General features: G+C 37.6%; 2 protein-coding genes and 1 long non-coding RNA gene across 13 annotated transcripts in view; 1 reads left to right on the forward strand and 2 right to left on the reverse strand.

The window, feature by feature from the left end:
* LOC105673771 (uncharacterized) overlaps positions 1-24,996 on the forward strand; it is a 192,051-nt gene that overhangs the window by 129,209 nt on the left and 37,846 nt on the right. The window lies entirely within an intron of this gene.
* LOC105673768 (sex-determining region Y protein-like) lies at positions 6,942-12,477 on the reverse strand. 6 transcript variants are annotated; one of them, XM_012369631.2, is made up of 4 exons: positions 11,668-12,477; positions 10,331-11,022; positions 9,807-10,033; positions 6,942-9,063 (listed from the first exon to the last, which is right to left on the reverse strand). In XM_012369631.2, exons 2-4 carry the CDS (start codon positions 10,979-10,981, stop codon positions 9,033-9,035), a joined length of 909 nt encoding a protein of 302 aa, XP_012225054.2. In that variant the 5' UTR covers positions 10,982-11,022; positions 11,668-12,477; the 3' UTR covers positions 6,942-9,032. The 6 variants fall into 6 exon arrangements, 5 of the variants coding, with proteins under 5 accessions (XP_012225054.2, XP_012225053.2, XP_012225056.2 ...); XM_012369630.2 differs by having other exon boundaries at positions 11,677-12,475; XR_010891405.1 differs by having other exon boundaries at positions 6,942-9,938; positions 11,677-12,475.
* Positions 20,030-24,996, reverse strand: part of LOC105673760 (fibrillin-2-like) — a 30,902-nt gene continuing 25,935 nt past the window's right edge. For all 3 annotated transcript variants that reach the window (XM_012369619.2, XM_012369615.2, XM_012369616.2), the window contains 11 exons: positions 24,505-24,930; positions 24,060-24,308; positions 23,599-23,802; positions 23,379-23,504; positions 23,070-23,309; positions 22,648-22,820; positions 22,288-22,482; positions 21,890-21,994; positions 21,644-21,796; positions 21,371-21,577; positions 20,030-21,192 (listed from right to left, as the gene is read on the reverse strand). In XM_012369619.2, the coding sequence (XP_012225042.2) occupies positions 20,974-21,192; positions 21,371-21,577; positions 21,644-21,796; positions 21,890-21,994; positions 22,288-22,482; positions 22,648-22,820; positions 23,070-23,309; positions 23,379-23,504; positions 23,599-23,802; positions 24,060-24,308; positions 24,505-24,930 (2,297 nt within the window). In that variant the 3' untranslated portion in view covers positions 20,030-20,973. The remainder of the gene's footprint in view (positions 21,193-21,370; positions 21,578-21,643; positions 21,797-21,889; positions 21,995-22,287; positions 22,483-22,647; positions 22,821-23,069; positions 23,310-23,378; positions 23,505-23,598; positions 23,803-24,059; positions 24,309-24,504; positions 24,931-24,996) is intronic.

The raw sequence follows: 24,996 nt of genomic DNA on the forward strand, positions 1-24,996 counted from the left end.
GGTTTACATTCACGATCTTCTTCCTGCCACGCGAAGGGTCAAGAGAAGGCGGAGGTGGCGTTTTCTGAAAGGGAAGTCGCGGAATGTCCGTGGAGTGCCATTCCTCTTTTCTTCCTTTCCGCCACCAACCATCCCCCCCGCGATTCAATTCTGTTTCTCCCTTTTTCCTTCAGCGAGTCTTTTTTAACGGAATGTATCGAGATACAGAGCGGCAGAGAGTTCCGCGTCTCGTTGTCGACCAGAGTAAGAACCGGCGTATTCATCCGGTCCACTTGACGCAGCGACATGCAAATGGAGCACGTTACGAGGTTTCGGCGGCTGAAAAAAAAGCTGCTTAATGAGAAACTTCGTTAATGCTTTTGCGAAAAGAATTATTCAAGCGTGTAAAGGCCTCGGTTCCTTTGCATCGCATGAAGATTGCATGTAGAGAAGAATTCTTCCAAAGAAAAAAAAGGATTGAGAAATTACAGTTCTTTTAATTACTTAGTTTAGTACAATAAAAAGATCGGTGTAAAAATTAGTGTAAAATTACGATTATTATGGTGTAAATGTGAAACAAATTTATAGATGTAAAGTTCTATAATAATGAGCCAAACTAATGAGCCAAAAAATGACTACCTACCTAATATTGTGTTGATTCTCCACATGAATGGCAGCATACAAAGGATCAACACAAGACGAAACAAACTTATAGATATAAATTTCTATACACTGATGACAAGCCAAAAAATGACTACCTACCTAATATTGTGTTGATCTTCCACATGAATGGCAGCATACAAAGGATCAACACAATATTAGGTAGGTGATTATAATGTTTCGTCAATATTTGTGTGTAAAATACAGTTTGCGGAGAAAATTGATTTTTAGTGTTACAATGAGACTGTTTGTGCACTTAAGAAAAATACGAGAAAACTTCAGAAAGAAACTTTTTTAAAGGATTTAATTCTTTAAATGTCTCTTATTTTTCTATTCTTCCAACTATATACAAAGTGTGGGACATTCTGGCTGCCTATATGCCTTATATCAATAGTCTGAACTATAAAAATAACTGTAAATGTGCCAAACTAATTACACATACAACTGTACATTTATTTATTTAAAGATATTAATGATATAATTTTTGAAATGTTACCATTTTTTCTCGACGCAAAGTTGACCGATCTAAGATGCATTGACGCGCGCGCTTTAATCGTGTAAAAGCATATGTAATTCTGCGCAACGAATACGAAGAATTACACGTATTCTACGGAAATCGCATCCGATCGGGACGATTCCGGAATCTTCTTAAGCCGTCAGATCCAGAAGCACTCGAGTTTCCACGCTTTAGAATATCGGTTTCTAGAATTTCTCCAAGTTTCCAATTCTCGGATTTTCAAATTTTCAAATTATATTGACAAATGCACAATATATTAAGGGATTACATGAATTCTTAGATATATCGAATTTTGTTGCAAAATTTCTTTATAAATATCAAAATACATATACTTACGTATCCGTATTTTGTAATGTTCAGCTTTGTTCTCTCGGTAAATCTTTTTATTTTTCAAACAAAAGAAAGAATTTTGCCTGTTAAAGCTTCCTAGTTCTTCGAAACAAAAATTGTTCTAGTTTTTTCTTTAGTTTTATCTGTTACCTGTCCTGCGTTGAAAACACGGGAAAAAACATAAATCATTAGTTTTCACAATTGCGTATTGCTGAAAAAAAGACCTTGGTTAGTCAAAGAACCCTTAAAAGAAAAATCCTTAATGTCTCGAGATACATGCCTGAATGCCAGAATTCTTTTTTACTAAATTGATTATATATGGTTATATATCTCGCTAAACAGCGGGAAACATCCGTCATTAGTAATGTCCATAAATGAACCAAATAATAAATGTTTTTTTTTCTTTTGTATTGTTGCAATTAATCACGCATGGACTTGACAGTTTTCAAAATGCTTAACTTACTTCAACAGTTCATAATTTACTTCACTTTCTGCGTAGTAAAATAGAAACTTAATCATTTCAAATAGTTTGTTTCCCAAAAATTTTACGAACCTTCTATTGCGGCGTCAGAGTTATTGTTCGACTGGAACCTGTCCATGGTTTCTTGTGCTTAACGGTAGATTCTTCTTTGTTCCTGATTTTCTACGAAAGATTCTTCTTTCTGGTCGCCCTGCAAGCAGTGAACTTCGGTGCGGCGTTCGCGAATTGGTCCGGCGATCAATTCGTGCGGGACTCGCGCTACCCCTTTTCGCCTCGAGACGAGTCAGTCGCTGATGAATGAAGTTCCAGCATAATCGCGAGAGAGAGAGCGGAAACTTCTCTCCCCGGAGACATTCGAGCGCGCGGACGAGTCGATGCCGGGGGGGACTTTGTCGGAAATGGGAAAGGCTTGTTTTTCGAAGTGGCGCCGCGAGAAAGGCGCCAAGAAAGGCGTCTCTTCGATGACTATTGTCCATTTCCGACGATTTAATTCCGCCGGGGAACAGTTGATCCCGGGCGCAGCTTATCGTTCTGATGAATGTGAGACCTAAGTGGATTTCTTAATTATTTAGCGCGCCTTCTAAAGAGACCTTTCCGCGGAGTTTTGGCAGGTCCAGAAAAGTCGAGAAGTTCGCCCGTGTGGCAATCGCCGTAATTCTGTTCGAATTAAGTTTATTTCGTCGTAGACGTATCTTAATATTCAAAGTTTTGAAAGAAATGATTGGGTTAGAGATGTGTAAAGATTTACGGGAATAATATTGTAAAATTATATCGTAGAAATAATGATAGAAGGATATTAAGATAAATAACAAGAGTGAAAAGAATAAGGAAGAGAATGCAATGAAAGAAATAGAGAGAGAGAAATGACTACAAGAATGGAAGAAAGATCAGTATGCTTAAAATTGCAACAAAATTACTTTTAGACTCCGCGCGCCCATACATGGATATTATTTTTCGATCAACTGTTTAAAATTGTTGAATATTTGAGCACGTGATAAGTACATTACATATCTATTTATTACACTGTAAAATTTAAAGTGCAATGCTACAAAGAATTGCAATTTTTTGAATTTAATAACTACAAATCAATTAACATACTGAAAAAAAATATTGAACGAAGAAAATTAAAATCCACAGGTTTTTTCCGATAATTAAACCGTTTTTAATTATCGCAGCATTAAAAATTAAGTTGGAATATTTTTATATTGTTATTAATATGGTTTATCAATTATTTGAAAAAAAAAACGCACGCGACGCCAATAGTCGCCTTGAGATTACTTATTCAAATTAGATTAAAATTAGATTTAATATACATGTGCGATCAATTTGTTTATCCTTTTAGTATATACATATTGTCTTTGATCGTGCTGCATTTCTCCGAGTTGGGAGCATTTGAAATGAAACTAGCTGGGTTTCCGTGCGCGTAATACCTCTGTGTGTGAACCGTCGGTGATTAGTTAATTAAATTAGTTTCAACGATTGAGACGACGTTAGCGGTACGGGTGTGCAAGAACCCCTTTCGGTGCGTTTGTAAGCCACCGTCGCGGCTGTCTGAAGGGAAAACCAGAAGCCTTTGTGCGCCGCGAAGCTGACTGAAAAACGAAGGAACTCGGCGTACAGAGCAATCGCGATTGCATTTTCCGCCTTTACGAATAAATACATTGCGGCCGATCGCTCGGAAAAACGCAGTTAATCAAGGCAATTTACAGAAAGGCGATATAATTAGCGTACAACCTAATTAAAACACGCGCATGGCAAATAACATTGTTTAAAAATATTTGAGACTCTCGTGCAAACGGTATCAGAAATGAAAATTACAATCATTCTGAGATATACAAAATATGAAAAAATTATGTGCAAGGGATATTTTACATTTCTCATAATATTTTAAAATAAATTATAAAAAAATTTTTAAGCATTAATTTTTTTTAATTATATGCATTTAGTCTAAAAATTTAATTATATTATATCGTAAGAATTCAAAAAATTTGTAATAGAAAAAATACATATTAACTACAAAAATTAATAATTGTGCAAAGTTCAAAAGTATAAAACTTCTTAAATATAATTAAAAAATTTTTTTAATCTTAAAGGATATGAAGCTACTATTTTTTTTTCAAAGTTACAATAAATTCTAGAAAACTAATCGAGATAGTCAACGAGTTTCCAAGAGCATCTTGGGAAGTGCTACGATATTTTTAGTAATAAATTTTTATTATTTATCGCAAATAGAAATTTAGCTGCGTGCCGTGCACGACACGTGTCATGTAGGATCAACCTAAGCCGAAGAGAAATGTTTTGTTCTTTGCGACATATGTTACACTCGTTGATCCCAAAGCCTTCTAAGAGCGCACTCTCGTTTCTGTTGCATGCGGCCCAGATGTCTGGGAACATAGTCGAGTCGAGTGCGCTTTCGAAATCACAGTGACATAAGGTACAACATGAGACACGAGGACGCGACTTTAATAATGTATCGTTAGTCAAGAGGTCGACCTTTTCTCCCTCTATCTCATTCTTTAATTCGCTCACTCTTTTTCTGTTCCTTACCCTTCTTGAAAGTCACTTTTTGATTTCGGTGGGCCGATTTCAAGAGCTCAATTGAAACTGCTAAGCGTTCTCTGTTGAACGCAATTGTGTCATCCAAAAACGTCATTCCGGAGTGGACGTTGTTTCAGTTCTTGTGATCGGCACAATGCCGTCCGTCGAGTGCTCGCTAGTGTACGTTGAAACGTTCCTGCGATATCAATTGGTTAACTTAATAGATCTCGCATCTTAAGTCGCGATATCAAACAACGATTGTTTCGCGAAATTTCTGTTCTAACTTATATTTAGATCTTTTTTTAACTTTTTTTATAGCAAGTATATTACAAATCAAATTTCTATTGAATTTGATAAAAATTTATTGATGTTTATCCCCTAAAACCATGAAAACTAAATTATTATTCATTACACTATTTAAAATAATTGAAAATTAATTAATAGTTAATTTTCCACACTTACATAAGTAATAATGGGAGGGGGTAGACATTTATTAAAGACTTGTTTTGTAGAAGTAAATTCAAACAACGCTGTGTCTATGAGAAATGTCTAAAAATGTCAAAAATAATCAATCAAGGGTTAATCATACAATAGTAGATATTATTCTTGACATCAAAATAGAAAGAAGTATTCACACTTATACAAATAATTTTACCTTACATTTCTTAACCCGTAAAAATCCGAAAAATTACCTTAAATAGTGGACTTTAAAATGATAAAAGAACAATTGCAATAAATACTATTTTCTAGACTTTTGTCTTTAAGACCTTTTCAGTCACTTTTTAACATATTTTGAGAAATCATGCTGACACCATAGTGTTGGCATGCAATTGAATATATTCAATTACTGTCTTCATGAAATACAAAAGATTCTTTACGGTACTTTTACTTTACATATAATTTGTTTGAAAAAGATTCAGTAGTTCGAAATATGTCGCCGTATTGTCAAGGTAGTTGTACAACAATGTGTTGTAGTCATTAGTATGTATAGAAGCATTTTGGGTGGTCCTAACTTATTCACATTTTCCATGAAAATCTGTCAAATTGCTTTAACAAATGTGCACGTCAAAATTTTTGGCGTGAATGCAAGTTTCGTTGAGATAATGTTTAAACAATGCTATTTAATTTCTGGATAACTTTTCGTATGCATTATTAAATTTTCTGAATCCAGTAATTATTATTATAAAAACGCGTACACATGCTTCGAGGCTCAAACTTTTTTTGTAAATTGACAATCTATAAATACTAATCAAGATACAAGGATTTAGCTGAATTCAAATAAATTAACTAGTTGAGTGGTGGACTTTTCCGAAAGATTTGTGCCAAAAGTGATAAGAGCCAAAAGTTAAAATATCGAAAAACGGTGAAACATGGGTTCAAAGTTTTCGAAAAAGCAACTTTTCGGAATGGGTGTAGATCCTCTTCCCCCCCCCCCCCCACGTCCTGTGGGGCGGGGGGGCAGAATAGTGGAAAATGTTAAATGGCACTATGGGTCGAGTGGGGATTATTTGAAAGGGCGTTTCAAGACAAGAACAATGATTTTTGAAAATGTTTACTACGTCTTTTCAGTCAAAAATGAAGGTGGATTAAAAAAGGGGCGTGGACTTCCGAAAAGCTATCACCTCCGATTTGGCTTATATTCGGCCAAAATACTTATTTTATCTAGTAAATAATATTCCCAAATGGATTTTTGGCGCAAATGCCCCCTCCGCCCCCAGCCTCCCTAAAAGGTTAAAAAATAAAACTGTTTTTGTTAATTATTTCAGAAAGTCGGAAAGTACGGAAAAAGTTGTCAAACAATAAATGAAGCTCATAAAAAGCTCTACAAATAAGGTCTTATACATATTTTACCTAACTCCAATATTTTAGTCGTTTTAACAATTAACAGTCGCCATATTGGATCCGCCATTTTGAATTTTGTAATTTTGACAACAGATTCAAATTTAGCAGCCCAAAAAACCTTATCAGGATATCAAGTTTTGTGCAAATCTGTTGAAAATTAGTGGAGCTATTTAGAAATGTACATATATGATACATTACGACGTTTGGCACTTTTTTTTTGTACATATATGATACATTACTCAACTGGTTAAATAGCCTGAATTTAAATAGATAAATCTTTCGCATTTGCATAATGTATACTATCTGTTTATATTGTAAATTAATTATTAAAGATGATTTAAAACATAAAAACGTATATTCTGAGTGAATAAACGGACATAGAACTCACATTAATTTTTTTATTTTTTTTGGTCAGTATTTCAAACAAACAGGATTAATATTTAAATTAAAGAGCAAATGCATTGTTCACGTTACTTTTACTCTTAAATCAACTCTAAATAAATTGTTTAATAAATTTCCATTTTTTATTTTTGTTTTAAATTTTATTGGGAATGCGTGGGATAACTACAGAAATGCAATTTTACTGTAAATATATCTTTGGTAACTATTTATATTATAATACATATATACATATTAAATTATATATAAATAATAAAAATGTTATTTTATATTTACATATATTATGTATAATATATGTACATAATTATGTATATAACACATGACATATATGCATATATACACATATACATATATCAGGACACCGGCGACACATTTGTCGCGTATATTTATATATATATATAAAAATATCTTATAAAAAATCGAAGAGATTATTGTAGAATAAAATAAACACTATAAATATTATATACTTATTTTTTCGTTTGATCAATAGCACCGGAATTAGTTTATATTGTTATCATACAGTGATAATATCCACATATCTATTTGTGCGTACAATGTCATCGTAATTCTTTATTCGTCATTATCTTAATACATAGTAGCCATTCATGTTCGAATTTTTACTGATACCTGTATATCAAATATAAATCGTATGCATATCGATATGTACATATTCTATATGTATATTCTTATATATGCAATTGAACATTTTTTTATAATTACACTTATACATGAAATACATATTCGTATACATTGTTGATTAGATCTTATATTGCACTGAGAACAGAAGCAATTATTATTACTATTGCAATAAAAGTATTGTTATTACATATATCATGCAAAGACAATCATATTTTGTTATCACATGATCAATAGTTTAGTATTCTAACGAAACTTACAAATATTGCTGTTGCCAAATCTTTGCTGTGTAAATTTGTACATGAAGGATTTGCTACTAAAATAAAATTTATGCAAATAATAGCGCATTAATGTGTTATGTACGAATAAAATTAAAGCAAAATAATTATTTTATATTTAACATTAATTTTGCTGTTAAAGCAAAATAGTCTATTCTAAACAAATACCTACAGTTTATTATCATAATAAAAAAAATGTGGCATTATAACGAAGTAATTTGTAAACTTAATCTTAATTAACTGTTCAAAAATTTGAAAGCACTTAGAAGAAAGTACTAACGTGTTAAATTTTCCGTTTTTCTAGAAAAATATGTTGCTTTCAAACTTTACAACAGTATAATTATTATATAATAATTATTATATACAATATGCAATATATATCATACAATATACTAGGTGCGCAACTAAGTTTCCGGGTTTCACACATGAATGGCGCTAACGATACATGTAGTCGATATACATGTCTAAAGTTGTGTTTTTTTATTAACTTGGACATCTGTCAACAATAACCAGTTATAATACCAACACATATCGCAACGCAAAAATTTTTTTTCTAACAATAAAGATGTCGAGTTTTGTGCCAACTAAACAGCATTTGCGGGAAGCTTTGCTTTTCTGCTTCAACTTGAAAGAAAATGCAGCTGAAGCAGGTCGTTTGCTTAAGAAAGCCTACGGCAAACATGCACCATCGAAAACTACCTGTAAAGATTGGTTTAAACGCTTCAGAAGTGGCGATTTCGACACTGAGGACAAGGAGCGCTCCGGAAGACCAAAAACATTTGAGGACGCCGATCTGCAAGCGTTATTGGATGAAAATGATACGCAAACACAAGACAACAACAACTGATAAATTTGAACCATGCATTGCTCGAAAAACGGCCAGAATGGGACACGAGACACGAACGAGTAATATTGCAGCACGACAACGCTCCGTGCCATCGCACTTCCATCGTCCAGGACACCATCAAAACGCTGAAATGGGATCTGCTACCGCACCCGCTGTATTCACCAGACCTGGCCCCTTCCGATTATCACTTGTTCCGGTCGATGGCGCATGGCTTGGCTGGGCTACACTTGGCCAATTTCGAAGAAGTGCAGAATTGGTTGGATGAATGGTTTCGATTCAAAGACGCGTCGTTTTATCGTCGCGGTATTCATGTATTGCCAGAGAGATGGCAAAAATGTGTAGCTAGCGAGGGACGATATTTTGAATAAACCGTTTTTTGTATTTCTCTTGAAATTTTCCATTTTGCATTGATAAAAAAAACCCGGAAACTTAGTTGCGCACCTAGTATTATATAATTACAATATACAATGTATATATAATAATTATTATATAATTTTACCATAGCCTAACTCTTGAATATCACAGTTAAGCTCCCTCTTCTAAAAAGCATAATTCACTGAAAAGTAAAGAATTACAATAAATTAAAAAAATTACAGAAAAATAATATTTAAAAAATTATAAATAGAAGAAACTTAATTAAAATAAGTAGAGCAGAATAAATTGGAATGAGTATAAAAGATTAAATTACACATATTTTGCATACAATTTCTGAAATTGTTAGGTAAATTATCTATTTAAATTGTAAATCAAAAAGTGTGAAAATCGCGAATAAAATCCATTCTCTAATGATTAACTATGGTTAAAACAAATAATTTTCACGTCAACTTTCACGTTTATTCTTGTTGATAACCTCGTTTGTGTGTTACTTATGACTATCAAAAAAAAGAAAAAAAAAATTTACCGCCCTCGGCTGCAGGTTACGTTAAAAGTGCATCCGCAATTAAGAAATATTATTTGGAAACAACTCGAGGCGCAATCTTGAAGGGTCCGACTGTGGCTATTCATGCGGGGAACCGTACCCTACAATAAAACCCATTGGACGAGACAAAAACGAATCCGGGCCTAAACGACTCCATTGTTCTGCGTCGCATTAATATGCTAATTCAATTATCCGCGTCGTTGACAGTGAGATAGCACTTCTGAGGACCACCGAGGGCGGCCGTGCTAACAGATGTTTGTGAATTTATTTTTCAAATTCGCTCAAAAATGAAAAATACGTAATAATGTATTTTTTTCTTTTTTCTTTTTTTTTAATTCTTAAACAAAAGCACTTAAATTTTTCAGAAATTATATACGCACTTCATTTTTTTTATTATCGTTACCAAATTATAGTATGTGTTCTGCTGTTGATTATACTCCGACAAAGGTGTCCTCGTGAACTGCTTGTCCGATGGTGATAATTGCGGACTGTTTTGCGGGAAATTGCAAATCCTGTGGACATCGTGGTTTTCAGATTTATTGTCAGATGCAAAGGGAAACATCGAATAGAGCATGTTAGCTGGCGTCGTCGTCGGAAAAGACATCTTCTGTGCCAAAAATTTTCACACAAAAAAAAAAGAAATAAAATTATTTCCACCGCATGATTGCATCGAATGACTTAATAAAATATATTTAATCTAATCAAATTAAATTAAAAATTTTTCCGTATCACGCAAGGTTTTCGCGTGGCGCGTGCATATATTAATATTATTGGTTATTTGCATTATTCAAAATGCCATACGCAAAAACCAAGAGTGACAGAAAAATTCTGATTGTATTGTATTTTTTTGAAGTTAGTGTACGATATAAACGCAGAGCGTTAAGAAGTGTTATATTAGACTTACCGTCGATGAATGTGGTGTATGATAATTCATATATACGAGATTATTGGCGAACACAGCAGCCGATGCATTATTATATGTGTTATTATTCGGGTAGTTATTCATGAACGGCGCCGTAGTAGTTACGTTGAAGAGATACGGCGCATAATCGTTCGGATTCCCTGTATAATAAGGATTCGGAACAATATTCTGAATTAGCGGATCGGAGAAGAATTTGTCATCGATCAAATTAATTGTTGGAGGATTCGGCGAACTTTCTTTCCTCTTTTTTTGTTTACGCTGAAATTTATAATTTGGATATTTCTTTTGATGATTTATTTTCAATTCTTCCGCCTTCATTATGTAAATATTTTTCATCTCCTGCGGGATTGTTTTCCACATGATGCCGAGTTGCTTCGAGATTTCACTATTGTGCATCTGCGGGAATTCTTTGGAAATCTTTTTTCGTTCTTTAGAAGACCATATTATGAAGGCGTTCATAGGGCGCTTGATTTTTGTCAGTGTAGATATCTGTATTTTAGATTGGTCCTCAAACATCGCGTATTGCGCGATACAATCCATCGCCGGTTGCGAGAAAGATGTGCTGGAGTCAGATAGTCCCGGGAGAGTGTAGTTTAAATTTGTGGATGATAAATTATGCAGTGAAGGATTCATTATGGTCTCCGTTCTCTTCAGAAAATTCCTCAGTTGAATACCTGTACAAATAATTGTTTTTTTTTTTTTTAGTGAAACGCAGCAAATAAACATGAGCGCATAACGGTTGAGGATCGATAATAAGTCAATGTCATTCCGTGACTAACGGTAAATATTAAAATTCGCAACTTTCACTTGACTCACTCGATTCGCACTTTTTCCAAATTACCTTCACGTTAATTAATCTGATGTGAAATTTTGTTAATTATTTTTTGATCGACCTCAATGTATCTTTTTTAATTTATATATAAATGTTATTTTGACTAGGAGAATAGTTTTATGTAACAATACGTTGTGCTGATGAACGCAAAAATTTTTTCTGCTAGAACAGAATAATATATTCATATGATATCGATCTATATTAGAAGTGCCGTATGTTATTGAACAGATTTCTGCCATAATATTTACCTTTAGAAAAATTACAAATTGTAGTATTACAGATTAATTTTAATCTGCACTAAGAAACATAAAGTTATGTTGTAGTTAAAAAAAAATTCAAAAATATCTCCATAAAAATGATAAAAATATTATCGTTAACCATTGATGATATTTTATTGATATGAGTTAGATTTGTCTTGCATAGCTAGTGAATTTAAAATCTTTACCGTTGGAATGGAATGATATAACAATAAATATAATATTATTACCAACATTACCATGTCGCGATTTCGGTTGTTGTGTATCTGTTTTTACACTTGTTTGCCTTTAACACATCTTCAAATAAACCAACTTGAACGATTTTCGATAACAAGGTTTATTTGCAAGTGTATCTAGCACTTCTTCACACTAATTCACTAATGAAAACTATCTTCTCGATTACTTTTTGGGTCTGACGCGGACACGTGATACACCTGACCAGCAAGCAGCTGCTTCGACTACTAAACGTAGTCTGTACGGTACTTGTTTGTCCTTGTCGGACTCTTCGCTTTTTCTCCTTGTCTCGCCCGTCTCGATCTCCCTCCAGTCGACTATATCCTGGGCGTACTTCGACCAGCTGATCCACCCATTGGCCAGCCCCGACGAGGCTCCATTGGCTGGTGCATCTCCACTCTCGCGTAACATGCCGAGCTTCGTCCCGCGTCGCTTCGTCGTCGTCATACTTGCGGCCCGCAACAAGCGGAGCGCGGCCGCCTCGGCGTGATATACCGTCGCGGACTGCAATTATTATTATCGATTACTTCGATACGATGAAGTACAAATAGCGTATAGACCGGGCCCGTTATTGACTGGCTCCTGCTTCGCGTACCGTCGTTGTCGCGCGCGCACGCCACCGCAAGAAGTGACATCGCGTAATAATTGCGATTACGCTCGCACACTTAAAGTCTCTTCGCTTCAGATGCGCTTCTTACGTTTTTCTTCTTCTTTAACCAAACCGTGAATATATAACGTCTAGGAACATTTCATATACGTAATATTTTTCATAGACGTAAGATTTTACAAGTAAGCTGCACTAAACAATGAGATGAGCATCTTGGCGCTCATTAAGAATCGGTTGTGAGGGGTTTCGGGTTAGATAATTTGATTATTTATGCCACTCTGTTTTTATTGATGTTGATATTCTTTTGAGATGTCTGGTTTATGTTTAATTAACATATGAAACAATTTTGCGACACGCAATCTGTTAATATTATTTTTTTACGAAGGAGAAAACGATCTTAAAAAACTTCTACTCTAGAAATTTATTATACATTATAAAATTAAATTATATATATTTTTTCTTTGATATTAAAAATATATCGATTAAAATTTGATAATTATGCATTGTATCTTGAATTGCCATCTTTTTTGTCGGTCACATTTTATATACGTTTTACAGCGCATTTTATTATTAAAACGCCAGCGATAAGTTATTAATTATTATTTCTATATTAAATTAATATTATTAATCTAATTAAATTAACATTTTCAATTTAAATTTAGCTGTAAAATCAGCAAGGAAAATATGTATTCACAAACGCACATTATTATTAAGCGATATTTATGCAGCCAGACAAAATTCGTGGGACATGAAATACTCGAGCAAACGTTTGTTCGACGTTGTTTTCTTATCGCGCGCTCCCTCTTTACGCCGTCTTTTCGTCGTCGACGAGTAATCAATCGGGAGTCTACTCTAGAAAGCGAGCTTCGACCCTATTTAGTTTGCGCACATTCGCACACAGGAAAAGAGAGTGGCGAGGGAGGAGGAGAGCGGCCGCTTCCGTGAAACAATGCAGGGCGAAATCTGACGGTTACCCTCCTATGGGAAATCTGCGGGCACAATGCAAAAAATCCTCTCGACGACAGGGCACTTGGATTAGGATGAAAAGTGGCGCGAGGAGAGAGCGCTGCCCCCCTTTTTCCCCCCCGAACGCCCCTCCGCCGTCTCCGCGGTCCGTCGTCTCTCGCCTTCCCGATTCCCGAAGGACATGCGGCGATGCGAACGAATAGACGCCGTTCCCTTTTATCGAACGGTATTAGTCGTTTCGTACCCCCTCGTATTGCCTTCCCGACACATCTTCTCGTCATCGACTAAACACCTTTCTCTTTTCTTACTTGAGATCACGTCTCATTTTCGTAATTAATACCCATTTAATTTAAAGTGAACCAACTGTATTCAATATCTCACGGAAAGCTACGAGAGCCCAACTACAAAGAGCACAATAATGACATTGAAATGTGAAATACTTTTTTTTTAAGTAAATTCCCTGTTATGAGACTCAACATCGCGAAATGTTTCCCGACAGCATCCGTCACTTCGTCATCGATCTCGGTGCAATTGAATTAAAAAAAAAAAAAAAAAAAAAAAAAGAGGAGGTCCAGAGAAGCGAGCCCGTCGGCTAATAATTTATTATCTCGCCGGATGCGCGCCACCCCGAAAAAAAAACAAGACCCACCCTCGTCGCGGCGCCGACAAAGGTGGCGGAAGGAAAAAAACGAGGAGCGCGTCTCTTTCGTCGCGGAAAAAATCCAGCGACGCGGTCGGCCATTCCGTCCGGGGCCTCTCCGCGAATATCTCGCGCCGCGCGAGTACATGCATACGTACGCGCGCGTACGTTCCTCGCGCGTGTTGGGCGCGCACACACATTCTTGCCCGCATGCAGTCGGGTGCAAATTGGTATTGAAAAATCTCGAAGTCAATTAAAACTCCTGGCACAAAGGATTCGGCGAGACAAAATACCAATTATCTCATGTCCTCACCGTCGTCCTCCCTCCCCCCCTCCGCCCTCTTCTTTCCCTGCCCGGTCGACGCGGCGGATGGTGTTGGGGGGGAGGAGGGGGGAAGGGGGGGGGGCGTAGGGGGGTTTTCCCTTGCAAGAACTCAATTCCATTAGGCATTGAAGTGAGTAAAGCGAGGATGGGCATCTATATAACGCGTTCGCATCTCGCTTATCTACCTAATAAAGGTTTATTCCTCCCCTCCCCCCTTCCCCGCTTCCACCCCTTTTCCGCTCCTCCGGCTTCTTCTATCCCTGCGGCGCCCCCCCGCGCGGCATAAAGCGTGCCCGTGTGAGGTGTCTGCGAGACAATCCCTTGGGACGACAATGCTTATCCCACGTATGAATGCTTCCTAGGTAATTTAAGTATAGCTCGCCCGATATTGTCTCCTCTTTCTCCCCTCGCGCCTCAACGCCGCTCTCCTCCTCCCCCCCCCCTCCTCCTTCTCCTCCTCCGCCTCCTCCGCCTCCTCCGCGCGACTCACGGGTTTTCGTTCGCGCCCGTCCATGAAAATTCGTTGTCTCCGCGTTAATGATCGCTCTTAGAATTTATTTCAGATCTGAAGAGCTGCAGAGCTACAGAACCCGAATATCCCGGTAATTAATTTGAAAATCCCATTCATTGCGTGTATAATGAGAAAATTGAGGTGCTTAATAAGCTAACGATCTCACACATCCAATATCTAAATAAATTCGCGAGATTGTTAAAGATTTTATCTCGAAATTCGCGTTAATGATTGCTTTTAGAATTCACAGATTTAGAGCTGGTAGCGATTTAGACTAGTTGTACGAATTTTCCATACAAGTGTTTTTTTTTTTTTTTAAGCACTCTGTATATTTAATATTTAAATAAATTTCTAGAGCTATTAAAAATTTAATTGTGAAATTCAAGAACTCTGTCGAAGATATCCAGTCCAATAACTCGGGACAATTATCGCGACTATATTACAGAAACTCGATGATCTCGCTTAGACAGCAATTAGGGTGTAGCTAATTAATAATCGTCTGATAGACGATGTGTAACGTCTTTCGCATATGTGTGTGTGTATGCACGTGTATCCGGCGAATCGCGCGCGAAGCACGTAATTCGTAGATGCGCGAGATTATCCACGCTCCCCGACATTGATCCTGCAAATTAAGTTGGTTGACTGCTCGGCCGACGACGCGGGGCGAAATGTCAAGCCGGCAGGAACTGGTGGAAGCTCAATCCTGCGCGAGCTCGCAGCAGGTGGAGTGCCGCATTCGGTTGATTATAGGCGATCGCGAAGGCGTAAGAGTAGACAGGTAAAGCTTCATTCGCAATTAGTACACGTTGCACAATTTTGTCGTCTTAAGACAGTAAATTTTCAACTTTTTGCATTTAGCTCAATTTAATTTTTATGCAAACTTAATTTTTAATGATACTTTATATTAATTTTATATAAATGAACTATTTTATACAAACTTAGTCTTTTTTTAAATATATAAATAAATTTATTCAACTTCTTATAGAAATTTATCCATCAAATTTTCAAAAAATTATTGTTGTTGAAATTAATTATTGTAAAATCTACTTTTACGATCCTGAAATTTTCCTCAAGCATTTACGAAAACTGTGGATTCTTCAGAAATCAATTCTAAAATTTTTTATGACTAAATTATCTCGTTGGCATAACTTTTGTAATTGCATCTTATAATTTCTCAATCCATACACAGGATAACATTTACAACATAAGTCAATAAGTTTTTTATTTTAATGGAATTAAAAAAAGTTTATAATACACAATATATATTTTTTCTATTATTATCATAGTTAATTGTTAAATTATGAATTTCTCGCATTGGCTCGTTGGGGACGCAGCTTAACGGAGTGCAAGACAGAGAGGCTGGGCAACGGGTTCAGAAGAGCCCGTGCGCGACCAGGGGGGTGGTGAGACGAAGGGAGAAAAGCGATAGGTGTAGGAGGAGAGGAGCAAGAGGAGAGAAATCCGGACCCATCGTGGTGCCACGTCGCCACCCCGAGGAACACGCTCGAACGCGTTGCGTAATTAGCGACTGCCTCCCCCGGTTTCGTAGGTGGGTGGGTGGGTTGTATCCCAGCATTGGTGAGGTTCGGGCGTAGAGAGGTAGACGGTAGGGGAGGAAGGAGGAAAAGGGGGGAGAGGGGTCGAAGTGCAACCCTAGAAACCCGTTCGTGCGACTCGCCCTGAAATTCGCCGCGTGCGGTAGGCACACGTGCACGATCTACGGGGTGTTTCTTTTGTAGAAAAAGAACCGAGGCAGAAATTGGAAAATTCAAAATTGCGATTTATCATGCAGAAATTAGAATTCTTCGAGAATCAATTTGTCCGTTGCCGATTTATCGTTCAAGTAAGTAATGTATGTTTCTGTACGTAAAATGCCTTTTCACGTCTCGAACATTCAACCATTTTACGTAAAGAAATGAGAGTTTCGGTTATTTCGTGTACAATTAAACGCGTAAAGGCATAGAATGAAAGTTTTGGTGTGCAATTAGACACGCTATATTTTTTCAAGCATGGCTTTTGAGAAATTTTTTATCAGTTGTGTACCATTCATATTGAGCTAACGACATTGAAATGCAGTTCGAGAAATATTGTCTTGGCAACACTCGCGATTAATGCGCGCATCGAATCGCGAGATGCGGATTAGTCGTCGGTCCGAGATCTCCGGAAGAAAAGGGCTTTCGGTCGAATTATGCGGCTCGTGGCGTCGACACTAATCCTTTTGAAAACACCCTGTATAGAACGAGAGAAGTGAAAGCGGGAAGAGGGAGAGAAATAGAGAGAGAAGAGGGAGGAGGCGCGAGCGTCGTCGAGACGCAATTAATGCGGAAACCAGGCGCGGACGTAGAAGGGAGATTTCGAGAAGGGCATCGCTATGCCGTGAGACGTAATGACTAATTGAGATTGGAAAGAGACCGGCGGGTGTAAAGGGGAAGGTGACGGAGAGGTGTGGACGGGGAGGGGACGAAGAAACAGAAGGGGGTTAATACGAGTCGCGTGGTCACGGTAAAACGCGCGCGTTTTCTCTCTTTGCGACGGGATCCGTATAATTCCCCTTCCGTCGTCCTAGGACCTGTGGACAAAGGATCACTCGCTTGCAGGCGCACCAATGGAATTATGGATTTTCTCTTTTGTCGGGGCCTTCGGATTCTGCATGATTTTCCGTATAATCGATCGGGAGGGTGGGATTGCGAAGCGCACCAATCCGCGGGGATTACGCGGGATTCATGCACGTGTTCTGATATTGTATCTCTCACGAAGACGAAGCGTTTCTAAAAAATTTATACTCTGTTAATGAAAAATTTCCTTTCTTCTTCTTTTTATTGCAGAATATTTAGTTTCACGCGGAAAATTCCACCGTCGGAATAATCGTCGAACTAAATTATAGTGAGAAAAATTAGCAGCTTACCTGTAATTTCGTTATTTTCTTACAAATCTCTCATTTTTGCGACATTTAATAGACGCAGGAAAAATCGATTTTTTTATTTTAGAACAAAATACTACCTTAAATGATTGTGACTCGCTGTAATTTCACCGTTCGGATTTCTATTCATAGATATTTATTAGAACAAAACTGTTCAGTTATTTTAGGAAGAATATTTGTCAAATGTTTCAAACAAAATGATTAATATTTATGAACAAGCTAAACTTACTACCTTCTGATCATGTCGCATGATTTCTGCAATGCAGTGCGCCATGTGTGGTCTTGGCATAAATCCAAAGTCATCCTCTTTTAAAATGAAGTAAAGAAAGATAAGATAAGATTCGATAAGATAATAAGAAATGAAAGAACCGTGTGCCACGCATGTGTCTTGTGAAAAAAGTTCAAATTATCTCAGTTTTTTTTTTAACACTCATACTTATTTAGATATTCTGACATTTTAGTGGAACTAAATCTGTTTAAAAATGAATTCCATTTTTCTGTTTAGTGACAAAATTGAATACGATTAATACGCAACGCACATAATATTGCTTCGCCAGAATACTCTGAACTTTTCTTCAGCGTGCCAAATCTCAAAAGCTTAAAAAAAAAGCTATCACCTTATATCAAATTTAATCTGACAATCATGACTAAACGCATCGCTTTTCGCGCAACGAGCGAGTCATCGCGGTTTTCACGCATTGATCGCATTTCCGGCGATGCAAGAGCGGGTCGTCGCAAGACGAATCCGCCCTGGGAGCCATCGAACCTCTCCCTTTCTTCCCTTCCCGCTCCTCCTCGGCGACGTTCGTCGTCGTTTCCAGCGGGTGTCTCCATTCCGCGCCGGCTCGTCAGAACATTAAGATAATTACTTTCCAGCGGCGGGATGCGGCGTCATTGTCGCGTTACCGCGCCGAGAATGGCATTACGCCATTGTGACGAAGAAAGCGCGCGCGGGTTCGTACCGCGTGAGATGGTGCGAGCGCGCTATTCTGTATAACTCGCAGCGATAGCTGCGCGGGGGTTAGGGGATGAGGGAGGGAGTGTTACGCTTCCGCCGAGGTGCCCGGCTTCGCTCCCATTCGAGATGCCTTCCGACGCAAGAGCAGGGGGCGGGTGGGGAGTAGGATAGGCGCCCGGGTTGCCGCGCGCGCTCTCTCTCTCCTGTCGGCGACGCCATTAATGTAATTATTTCCATCGACTGTTCTCCGAAACTCGCCGGAAGCGCAGAACCGTGACTCCGATCGGCGCGAATCGGGACGATGAAAGGAGCCGTGTCCCTCGGGATAATCGAATCACGAAGTCGCGATTCGTGATTTTTCGCGACGCTCCGGTGTCGAAATAGCAAAATGAAGAGCGGGGAGGATTGTTACACGCAAACAGAATGTGGACATCAATGTCGAATTAGGGGTTGAGATATGCTTTTAGAATATTTTTTCATATTTTTGCAGAAATTATATGATATAATATTTTTGTATTACCAAAATTGAAAATAGAAAGCTTGACAGAAATAAACAAGACGAGAGAGCCTATCATGTATTAGAAAATCGCACTCCGTTTCATTTTAATGAATTATCCTGCTGCGACATTTCGGCAAATAAACACAAGATTCACTTGATAACCTGAAGTGCTATTACAATTTTCAATTATCAATGGTAAACGTTGTTTTAGGATTTTACGACATGGGTGGTAAAATTTGTTGTTTCTAAAAAATGAGGTAACTAAATTTTTTCTGATTATAAATCAATATTTAAAAAAATAATTTTGTAAGTGGAAAGCGACACAAATGGTCAGACTTAAAAATATTAATAAATTTGACTCACATTTTTTATACATTAAAAGATTTTTTTACTACGTATTTATCTTTCAAATTAATTAATTTTTTTTACTTTTGAACATTATTTGATTTAGAATTTTCTGAGGCAATACTGAATCGATTAGTTTTATCGCAGGATATAGGCTCGAAAGAGCTGAATTTATATAAGCATTGTTCCGATGATCAACGCCGACAGTTGAACCTACGTGAACGTCAAGAATAATTTGCCAACCGGTATTATATCTCCGGTCGACTGTACAGTATTCGAGTTGCATTTACCAGCACTGTATTGAACCCCTGCGGTTATTCGACGTACTGGGAGGCGGTTACAATCATAATCTGTGCGTCAATACTCTAGTTACTGGTGTTACCGTTTCCGCGCTCGGTAATCTTTGAACTTTATATACGAGGGATGTTCCATGAGATTTATTTTGTGAGTCGCATAAAAAAAGAAATTGACAATATGTAATGCAATATTTTTTTTTAATTATTTGTTTCATCGATAGAATTTTGCATCGTCCTTCTGAACGGTTTTTTTTAAAGGTTTACTCGGAATTATTTTAATAGAATTATACGTTATTAACAGAATTATACTATTTTGACGTATATTTTATTATTATACATAATTAAAATTCTTACTAATAGGCACAAAACGTCATAACTTAATCAAATATATGAATATTCTCTTTGAGGTTTAAGCGCAAGATGTATGCTGATTTTGTACGTGAAACTGCATTCGTGCCGCGCGCTTTGTCTCGAACTAAAATTTATAAATATATAAAGCTACGTTTGCGTAATTGTGTACACGTGCGTTTGCTCGCTTAAAGCTACAATAATCTAGCGTTTGTACATCTCTAGCGTGTTACTCTCTTAATGATTAGATAATTGGGATCTAATCTAATCGTATACTTACATAATAATGATAGGCAAGTAAAGCACGTTTTTATATGTTCGCGTTTTCTTGATGAACGCGTGAAAATTATTAGCGTTTCGATTTCTCGTTGAATTTTATTTAATACACGGAAGTGTATCTAATTACGTTTGACGAAATGTTTAGCAGAATTCTTTCGACGCGCGTGCGAGCCGATAAGCAAGTAAATATAAAACGTTGACTATCGAAAGAGTGTAAAGCACTCGATAGGCACATTGGCAGTGTAGGTGTAGTCAAAGTTATCGCAAGCTGGCAGTCACAAAGAATCGTTGTTGCTTGTAAATAAAATATTTATTATCTGGCAGTTAAATAATGCAATTTGTGCGCGAGTGAACACAAAGATTCGAGACGCTCGACAGCGCCTCTCTACATTTTATATAATAATATATATCCTTGCTCTATTAAAAAAATTCTAAATTAAATATTGTTCGCTCTGCATTCGCGCCCTTCTCGTACGTTGGCGTCTTCTTTAATACTTTATACCGTAACTCAAAACAATTTCGCGAAATTGACTAAAAAAAAAAGCGTAACGCAGTGTCGGGCAGTGTCTTCTCACGTGATTCGATTGTCCTTGGTCCTTCTTCCATTCTCATTCCGTGACTACGAGATGAACCGTGAACGTCAGCGGTTTCTCCCATTCCGTTCTCGTTGCCGTCATGTTTCTGGGACGACCGTGGATCACTACGCGAAACTTGCCGGGTTTCTTCAGCCGGTGCCGGAAGTGCAAAGCGGAAATGCCGCGTTCCCGGACGATCTCGAAGTGGCCGTTATTGTTGCCCCGCGCAATGGTGTAATCCATGTCCTCGCCCTGAAATAACATTTGTCTTTCATTTTTAATTGAAAAACTTAAGTATGATCTAGTTATTCAATCCTTGTTGATATTTATACAATCAGTTAATGAAAACAATTAATATGTATTTCAATATTAAATATTTTCGTAATCAAATAAGACGTTTTAAAGTCAGTCAAAATTAAGTGAAATTTACCTTAATGGCGGACTGCAGTTTGATAATCCGCGTGCGATGCCTCGTTTGACGTAGACTGATTTTAAGCACGTGTTCCATTCCGTGATGATGTCTCCTCCGTTTAGTTCCGTTTCGGCGTCTTTTTATTACTTCACTTCTTCTTGTCTTGATTTCTTCATTCATCGTTTTGTTTCTAGCGCCTCTTCTGTGCCGTCCGTTTCCGTTTATCTAATTAAAAACTCTGCGTTACATTTTGTTATTACAATTTTTTAAAAATGAACGTGGTATAAAAACCTTGCACGAAAAGCATCCTTCCGTTGAAATTATCTTATCGTCCGCCGGCGGTATGTGATAAGGATCAGGATTGATTTGGAAGGTCGGCACGTTGCCGATCTCTTCATCGTAACGTCCTGGCGTCAAAGGATTAATGGTGGACAAGCAATGGCCCTGCGATAAATTAAAAAAAAAAAGTAAAATTAGCCGAATATTTTAAATAAAAACACTTCAATTTTGTTATTTTATATTAATGCGAGAACGAACCTGTCCTATTCGCTGGTAACCGGTAGGGCAGCCGCAAATAAATCCGTTGACTCCGTTCGGGGTGCATCCGAAGGCGCAAGGACTTCCGAGACATCCGGCGTTTACCTTGAAAACAAATTGCAAAATAAAATGCAGAATGTTCATTTGCGCGTTACTTTGTTAGAGCGATACAAAAGATTTGTCATTTTTTTGTGTAGATCTGTTTTAAATAAACTTATTGATTTGTTTACATTTTTATTTAAAACTCGAACTTCTTAAAATTGTATTTTATATTAAAAAATCAATTAATTTTATTAATAAAAATTAGTTTGAAACTCTGTAATTCTATTTTCAATTTTACAAATTGACAAATATGACAAATTTTTTGTACCAAGCTAAGAATTTTGTGAATGTTATACCTGCACACAAATTGCCAGATTATTATCGAACTGATAACCATCGGGACAGCCGCATTTGTAACTGCCAATCGTGTTAATGCAGGTGCTGTCGCCGCACGGCGACGTGTTGCATTCGTTTTCGTCGATGCACTGATTATAATAAAGGTGTTGAACAAAGCCGTCCGGACATCCGCAGCGATAACTGCCCATGAAATTCTAGAAATCAGAATTTGACATTAACATAAGTGACAACTCTCTTCTTTTAAGAGATTTCAATTAAATACTGCATAACATTTTCGAATAGCGTAAAATTTGATTGAAGAGATTAAATATTAGCTTGTGTGAAATTATCACAAATCAGATTTACGTGATCAAGCTTACCTGACAGCCATGCTCGCAATTGGCATCGTCGGCGCACTCATTGTGATCTGTACAAAATCGTCCGGTGTGGTCCAGCTTAAAGCCTCTCGGACAGATGCATTGAAAACTGCCCAGAGTGTTAATACACTTGCCAGGCCTCGGGCAAATACCCGGCTGATCGCATTCGTTTATATCTGTAAAAAATTATATTATTAATTTGTAATTATATTTTCAAGCAACAGATCATTAATTTTTAATCGTATCATTGAGAAACAGATTTTAGAAAATATCATTTATAGACAAACATTTTATAATTGACTAATGAAAAAAGTATATTATACATTAAATTGTTATATATTTATTCATTAATATATAACAATTAATATACGATTGATTATTTATTACGATTAAGTGGAACGATTATATTAAAAAAGATACGTAACCATGACACGCGTCGCCTTGTTGAATATAGCCTTCTTGACAGCCGCAGGAGTAGCTTCCTGGCGTGTTTATGCAATTTTGCTGGCACAAGTGATTTCCGGTTGTGCATTCGTCTAAATCTCGGCAGCTGACGCCGTCGGGATTTAGGATGAAGCCCGATGGACATGAGCAAATGAAACTGCCCTCGGTGTTTTGGCAGTTGTATTTGCATGGTGTCGGCGTTAATTCGCATTCGTTGATGTCTATTTGAGTTTAGCGATATAAATAATTATCATCATAATTATATTTAAGCGATCGGCGGAAAAACTCACCGACACATTGAATACCAGACTTGTCGGCCTTGTAGCCTTTGTTGCAGATGCATCTGTAGGAACCGAGAGTGTTGACGCACAGACCATTCCTGCAGAGATCGGGGATGGTCTTGCATTCGTCGATATCTGAATATTTATATTAATTAATAGCGAGATCTCGGGGATAATTAGAAAATTACAAATGCAACAAATAATAAGATAGATAAATTCAATTGTATACCTTGTCCGTCCACGGAGAATCCTTTGTCCAGACAGAGCTCGTTATAATTGTCTGAGTCTTTGGACGGACAGATCTCGCAATGTGGTCCCCATGCCGCTCCCATTGTGCAGCAACAGTCCGCCTTGGTAACCGTGCGCAGCTCCGACGTTCTCGCGGTGCATCTGCCGCCGATCGTTTGCAGGAAACAATAGCCGACTCTTCGGTCTGATAAAAATATCGCAGGCATATCTTTTTTTATTATTTGATTATTATTATTAAAGCATTATTTCGTCATTTTTAAGTTTGTCATACTATTATTCAACTATTGTTTCAAAATAGTGATAATACAACTAACATCTGGCAGAAAGAATGAACGTCGGTCATTCAACAATTTTGGATCATTTGCATAAGCTTAAACTTTATAGAACAATTTTACTTTTCCATCAATCCAGTATTTTCTATTTATGTTACAATTATCATACCGATGCACGATTTTCCGTCCGCGCTTTGCTCGAAACCGTCATAGCAGCGGCATTCGTAACTTCCTTCCAGATTAATGCAACGACCATGTTGGCAAAGACCAGAATTAATAGAGCATTCGTTGATATCTTTGCACTCGTCTATCGTTCCTATTTTCTGATAGCCAGGTGGACAGATGCACATGAAGGTGCCGATCAGATTCTTGCACTGGAATCTGCAATCGTTCGCCGGCGTCGCGCATTCGTCGACGTCTAGACAAAAAAAATTGCGCTTTAGCGAAACTTTGTAAGATCAAGATATTTTAAAATGTTCTAGATTTTCAATAATTTTTCGATTTGTAATAACTCCCGAAATATTTCGATAGAAATTTTATTTCAAATTTAAATTCGATGCGTTCAAAACGCTAAAGAATCGAACGGAATATTAACGACAATGGTTTCCAATTACCTACGCAATGACGGCCGTCGGGCGCCAGGGTGTATCCGTACGGGCAGATGCACCGGAAGGAGCCCGGCGCGTTGTGGCACCTGAAGGCGCACTGACTGCCCATCTCCAGGCACTCGTTCACATCCTCGCAGACCTGATTAGCGCCCGGCGCGAAGCCGTCATTGCACGAGCACTCGAAGCCGCCGTCGATGTTGCGGCAAGTGCCGTTGCCGCAAATATTCTGCACGCTCAGGCACTCGTTGCTGTCCACACACCGTCTCCCGGTCTCGTCCAGCGCGTACCCCGTCGGACACTCGCATCGGAATGAGCCGTCTGTATTGATACACTCACCACCGGAACACGCGTCAGGCATAAACAGACATTCGTTCAGATCGATTCCCGTGTCGTCCCGCCCCGGCCCTTCTGGGCACAGCCTCTTGAACTCATCTGATGAGTATAATTATGATATTTTTGAATTGTGTAATTGTAAAATTGAGCAGCAAAATTATGCTA

The sequence above is a fragment of the Linepithema humile genome, chromosome 8, assembly GCF_040581485.1.
Source record: "Linepithema humile isolate Giens D197 chromosome 8, Lhum_UNIL_v1.0, whole genome shotgun sequence".
Classification (NCBI taxonomy): Eukaryota; Metazoa; Arthropoda; class Insecta; order Hymenoptera; family Formicidae; genus Linepithema; species Linepithema humile.